Here is a 6723-nt window from a genome sequence, read left to right as displayed (position 1 = left end):
TGGGCGCCGACGGATGGCTAATGGACTGACGCACAGAGCTTTAATGGGGCGAACACTGGCCCAGTTAGCTCCCTTCTCTTTCCCATTCCTCACTGACAGTAAGTCGATACGTTTGTCTCTTGTAAAAGTAGGGCAATTTTCAAGGAAGACATCTAAAAAGGAATTCAATGGTAGTTGTCAATGTCTTTTATACGAAAACCGTTTTGTTAGTTAAATTTCGGAAACAACTGGTGCGTTAAATTGTGCCCCGTTTAATGGCACTAATCGTAACCTCAAAATGAAGCAGAGGAGCACAGCATGAATACAAAAATTAAACCGCATGCAGGCACTCTACGAGTGTTCAGAATGTCCCGTCCCGTCATTGAATTATTTTGGCATGGTCAACAACGGCCCATTTTTTTACGATACTGGTAAAGACTCTAGTCTCTCGTTACGGTGTGCACTAGGCGCTTACGCAGGGAATATAATTAATTCACTATGTAGGAAACGACAAATATCAAAATTATTTAAACTTCTGAAGTATATATAAGACAAGTAGTGTGCATAACACTTTGCGTTGTGTTCGTGTTTCGTATGGCATATCAGTCAGTCAATTGCAGTATGTCTGTCAGTCTGTCTGTCTGTCTGTCTGTCTGTCTGTCTGTCTGTCTGTCTGTCTGTCTGTCTGTCTGTCTATCGGTCTGTTTGTCGGCCTGTCTATCGGTCTGTCTCTCTGTCTGTCTGTATCTTGTCTCCTTTCTCTTCCCGCCCTCCCTCTCTGACACTCAACAGCACTAACATATGCGTTTGTTTATTTCAGTTGGATTTGGTGATGAGTGGAGAGGAAGGTGATACTTCTAGCTTTATACCCAACGGGGAGTGGGATCTTTTAGGTAAGTTGACAAGCGTCAAGATGTGATCAACTATTTGTTTTAACCCACGCCGTGCTGGTTGCCCAAGTTTTCCGTGTCGTGCTGCGGGGGGGGGGGCGTTTTCACGCCCTCCCCCTGTCTAACTCGGCTCCTGGGCCACGTAATGACAAGCGGTAAGCGGCAATCTAAAGAGCGTCAAAAATAATGACTTCGGTCATTTTTTAGGTCAGGTCAAAGGTCAGGTCACCAGAGGTCATCAAAGGTCAATTTTAGCCTATTTCAACAATTTTGGAAAATGCCAACGGCTAAATCGGGAACCAATAGAGCTACAGCACCGCAGAAGAGCGCATTCGATAGCACTTTTACAGACCTTTCTGCGTTTTGTTCTCAGATTTGACCTCAGGTCAACGGTTTAGCCTCCAGAGCGCAAAAACTATAAAAATAGCAGTTTTCACAAAAACAAGGTTTTTCCGTAATAACTGCTGACTCAAGAGAGCCACAACATTACTTCTGCAAGCATCGTGTTTCTCTCGTCGAGACGCGTCGAACGAACTATAAGCTGACCTTGTAAGGTCATTGTGAAAAGTCGTCCTCAGGTCGAGGTCATGACCTAACCGGGAAGGGTCGTGTTGCATACCAGTCGATCCGTTTCGTCGAGCTGAACTCATCTGGACGCGTTTTCAAAGCTCTAGCACGTCTAAATCAAAAGTTATAGTAATAAAGCTGCTGGTGACCTTTCATGACCTGAGATGACCTCAAGGGCGCACAGAGGGGTCACAGGTGCATTTTTCCGATTCAGGGTGTCATGTGTACCTATGAACCGATGTTTGAGAGGGCATAGAACGACATTCGTCCAAAAGAGGGGTATTTCAATTTTCTATTGTTGACTTTTAATAGAGGTCGCAAAATTGACCTGACCTTAGGTCACACATATAAAAAAGATCCGAGATATACATTTTACTCATAATGTTACTCTTAGTCTTATCAATCGCTGAAAGTTTCAAAGTGGTTGTTCATTCGGTGTACCTTTGAACTTTTTCTGAGTTAAGATCACTTGACGTGGCCTGGTGACCTGACCATGAAGGACCCGGGTCTTAAATTTTCACAAAATGTGCGGAAAAGATGTGTGAACAGGTGTACCAAACACGGCGGCACGCCGCCGTTTTTAGATGTTTGCGAAAAGCCTGAGGGGGAGGGGCGTAAAAACGCCCCCAGCACGGCGCGGGTTAATTGTTTGTATACATGACAGCAGGATGAGCGCAAACTTAATGCGACCAAACCTTTATCGCAAATTATTATCGCAAAACATCGCAACTTATTCCATTTCGCGTGAGAGATCTCTTAAGCAGGCTCGCGTAAAGCATATGCTGAATATGTCACTGAAAATCTCTAGAGTCGCGGCAGATTCGCTTACGAAGGTGTGATACGAGCCATTAGCGCTAAATAGGGCGTAGAAGCGTCTTAGAAATGTATTGAGACCGCGGGGTTAAGGGCGCCTCAAGAGTTAACTTATGATGAAATCTCAAATCACCATTGTACTGATCCAAGCTGCTAGCATTTGAAGTCAAGTTACAACACAGCAAGTTTATCTTCACCACTGCTATGTTGTGCCTCAATATCTTTGGCCAGATCCTGCAACCACTTTGTAAGTGTTATTATGAGATCAACATATTTCTTAGGTCTAAGCGGGTGGCTGAATTGTTTCAAAGCCTCATCCAATTAAAATGAAATTGCTTCGAAGAAAGGTTAAATGGGCACCAGCTTCCCTACTCAACGTTAAAATGTCTTGCTCTCGCAAATCTGTTCTGATAGTTTTTTTTCGAAGTGTGCAATTTATGAAAACAAAAATTGCCTAACGACACTTTACACATGCTCACGGGTTGCTGTCACCAGTTTGAATAATTCCGGTGAATAATGTACGGTGATAATGTACGGTAACTTCAAGGGAGAAGTGCCAAATTCGTTTTACAGCAGGAAAGCAAACTACACCATCGTCATTGAATAAGTCTTCTAAGAATGCCTTCTAAGTAAAAAAGATAAATTCGATTCAATAAATTCCGCAGCACATTATCCGAAGTTGACGGTGAAGTGGGCTCCGTTTAAACGTCCAGCCAGCTGCCCTGATGCGGTGGTGGTCGGGTAATGCGGCGTTCTAGTGCCGGCAGGGTTGTATACGACTCAATCAATAGCAATCAATTCAATCACGACAAATTTGGGAAACCAATCAAATCAATCAAGTCAGAGCAGTTTTCGGGAATTGATTCAATCGACTCAAACGCGACAATGAAAGAAATCAATCAACTCAATCAAACGACTCAAACCAAGACATACATTAGGTTTTTTTGCCCCACCAACTTGGAAAAGTGTCCATAGCAGTCTGGTGTACCTACCTACCTACCTACCTACCTACAGAAGAAACATAAAAATATTGTCATTTAAAATTATAAATTGCCATGGCATTCAACCTTTCTATGTAATAAGGAAGGATACCTAGTGATGGACAGGTGGATCATGATATTGAGGTTCAATGGGTAGAATTGGAGCAGAAGTGTCATTTATTGGGTGCAAAATGGCCCAGTAGTTGACTCGCCCCTTAACCCAAATCACCACCTTTCACCTAAAAGTTGTCAATTTAATTTTGGCCATATTCCTACTCCATTTACACTCAATATCAGATAGGTATTGCAGTTGAAAGTTGGCTGCTCGGATTTTGGTAGTGTTCGTGATTTGGCCATTTACCCTACATCATGTCTATTTTAATGGATGATATGCATCAATAACATATTAACCATAGGGAAATAGAAATAAATATCTTACCTGCATCATGCATGTGACGGTTTCGGTTAGACAGAGTCAGAGACTGACGGGCAGCCTGAAAAATCATTCCACACAATGTGCATTTGAGACATGGGATGTTGTCAGATTGGGAAGGAAGAGATTTGAAGCATTTAGCGGTCCACGATTCTGGACGTGGCATGTCAATGTTAGGTACCTATGTGAAGAATTCAAAACATTTTATTGCAATACAATTTGAGACTGTTAGGACTGGGGGATAGGGATGAGGATTAATTAAAAGGAAATGGAGAGGACAGGGACTTTGGGAAAACGGCACGGCGCGACTGCGAAACAACGAAAACGTTTGGTTTTGCCAATAAGTATGCTAAGCTTTTATAAATCCTTATTCTACTTCTTTTGACTTTGCGGTAAGATGACGTCATTGATTATCATGTAGTATGGTAGATCATCATAAAATAAATCGGTTGTACAGCACCAATTTCGTTTTAATTATTATTTCATTTGAAATAAAACACTTAATAATATTCGGTAAAATATTTTAAGGAAAATGAAATATATTAAATATGTTATGCTTAGGCTCTCAGGAGAAAAGGATCAACAAACATTCTGCTGCAAATTAAACAATGCAGCAAAGTAGCTATCAATTGTACGTAAACGTAATCAGCGAGACGAAAACGGCGCTTTTGTTTCAGTTATTTTTGTAGGGGTTTCAGATATTTATAGAGTTCAGTGGGTTGTTTCTGAGGAGATGTGGAGATGTTAATTATTAATTAATCACACTTTATTAGTATATAGGGCCTTGCACTTTATCATCTGGATTTAAAAAAAAAAAAGTTTCCTGCTGAGTGCAGAAAGGAAGGTAGGTGCATCGCCAGGCTCTATCACCAGGATTGGAGCAGTTCAGTTATTGCAGTTGCAATAACTGAGTTATTGCAGTTGAAAGTCAACGTTGGCTGTTCATGTTGTTTAGGCCCTCTTCTTTACTTGGCCATCTACCCCATATTGCAGTTGTGATGACAAGCAGTTTTCAGTGTAGTTTTGTGATCTTTGGTGTCATCAATTGGTGTCATTATTTTTTGTCAACTAAAACTTATTTGAACTTTCCATTCAATCGACTCAATCATACGAGTCACTCTAATTTTCGGGAATCAAATCAGTCAACCAGTCGCTAAAGTCAAACGAGTCAGTCAACCAGTCATCTCGAAAAGTCAATCGACTCAATCCAATCAACTCAAAATACGCGTTGAAACAAATCAATCAATTCAATCGACTTGATTGGTATACAACCCTGAGTGCCGGTAACGCGGCTGCTCGGCGCCGCCGCCCGGCAGACGGTGATCTACGCTCCCATCTCCGGCGCGCGCGGCCGCCCGCCGGCCAGCTCGGACGCTTGGGATTCCCGACCGTGGTGTTTGCAGCATCGACCAGAGGCCGTCGGCGCGCCGCGCCGCGCCGCGCCGCGCCGCGCCGAGCCGCGCCGCGCCGCGCCGCGCCGCGCCGAGCCGCTGTTTTTGGCCGCCGCGCCGCGCCGAGCCGCTGTTTTTGGCCGCCGCCCGCGCGCCATATTTGCCGCCGTCGCGCCACGACGGTCAACAGGCTGCGCGGAAAAACGTAGTCGACACGCTATTGCTCTCAGGTCCATGATGATGTGCGGGTGTTGCTTAATTTTGCGATGGCTGAAACTAGCTTCCGAACCACGAAATACCAGCGTACATTCTCTAGATAACTGAAGTGCACGAAGCTTCTAATGCCGCGCTCTTTGTGTCACAGAGTAACTTCGCTGACAAAAAGTAGGCAAAACTGTAAGTGATCACTGATTGATCTTTCCATCAGTACTTGTAATCGATGCTTTCGACAGGCATTAACTCCAGCTGTCCTTCTGAGCTTGCCTCTGGCTCACCGTCAGCTCACCTCTGGGACACTGCCTTTGTACCTCTGACTCTGAGCCAGCTCCCATCCATACCTGTTACAGCTCTGGTCTCGTCAGTCGCTCCACCAGCTCCCCTCCGTCTCCCGTCTGTCTCCCTTCTGTCTCCCCTCTGTCTCCCGTCTGTCTCCCGTCTGTCTCCCGTCTGTCTCCCGTCTGTCTCCCCTCCGTCTCCCGTCTGTCCCCCTCTGACTCTCCTCCGCCTCCCGTCTGTCTCCCCTCTGTCTCTCCTCCGTCTCCCGTCTGTCTCCCGTCTGACTCTCCTCCGCCTCCCGTCTGTCCCCCTCTGACTCTCCTCCGCCTCCCGTCTGTCTCTCCTCTGTCGCTCCTCTGACTGCTCCACTGCCAGCTGTCCAGGTCACGGGGCGCAGTCTCGGCGCCGAGCCGCTCCCACTGCAGGCCCGTTCATTAGTGGAAGGGCAGCCGGCTCCGGCGAGCAGCTCGGTAATGAGTTTGTCTCAGGGTCGGAACTCCCGGGAAGGGGAGTGCTCCGGCCGACCTTCTGTAATCACACCGGTAGTGGTTAATGCACCCTACCAGGCGCACTCCGCTTCTCCACTCTCTCCCTTTCTCTTGAAAAATTATTCATTTCCTTCCCTTTTATTTCTCTTTTCTCTCCTCCCTTGTTTACTTCTTTACCTCATTGCCCCACCTCATTCTCCCTCTAAGAATATTTTTCTTTCACTGCTTTTCGTGAACGAACCCACAACTTTTTTACTTGGTAATATTTTAGTTGGGTGTTCATGATGCAATAGTGCAGTGAGCTGTGGCTATTGTGTTTCAAAGTTCACAGAAGTGTACATACAAATTGTAATGCAACATTGTGGCAATTACCATGAAACGGCCGTTTGCAAAGTTGTCATGCGTTCACTGAGTCTGGGAGGATTGTTGTAAACTAATAAATGCATTGGAGCAAACTCAGTTCCTCAGATGTTCTGTGTGGTGGTATTACACGCCGTAACCGTTTATCTATCAAGTCTGACTCGCGGCTACTTCTCCCATTGGCGCCACTCTCGACCTCACTGACCGTTTGGCGGTCACAGCCGTGTTTCTGGCGGCGGGCGCTGATCACCTCTGAGAACCGAGGAGGCGCCGGCCGCCCTGGGATCGGCCCTAAATCCCAATCAGTGACGGCCGCACCTCAGCCCC

The 6723-nt window shown here is 45.7% G+C and overlaps 1 protein-coding gene across 1 annotated transcript in view; it reads left to right on the top strand.

Annotated features, from left to right (window-relative positions):
- Positions 1-801: 801 nt before the first annotated feature.
- LOC122389013 (CHRNA7-FAM7A fusion protein-like) overlaps positions 802-6723 on the top strand; it is a 32394-nt gene continuing 26472 nt past the window's right edge. Inside the window, exon 1 of the mRNA XM_043380683.1 lies at positions 802-872. Coding sequence (XP_043236618.1) covers positions 812-872 — 61 coding nt within the window. The 5' untranslated portion in view covers positions 802-811. The remainder of the gene's footprint in view (positions 873-6723) is intronic.

This window comes from Amphibalanus amphitrite, unplaced genomic scaffold (genome assembly GCF_019059575.1).
Source record: "Amphibalanus amphitrite isolate SeventyFive unplaced genomic scaffold, NRLGWU_Aamphi_draft 000018F_arrow, whole genome shotgun sequence".
Lineage (NCBI taxonomy): Eukaryota > Metazoa > Arthropoda > Thecostraca > Balanomorpha > Balanidae > Amphibalanus > Amphibalanus amphitrite.
Note: the sequence above shows the minus strand (reverse complement) of the source record. Positions and strands in the feature narration are given on the sequence as shown.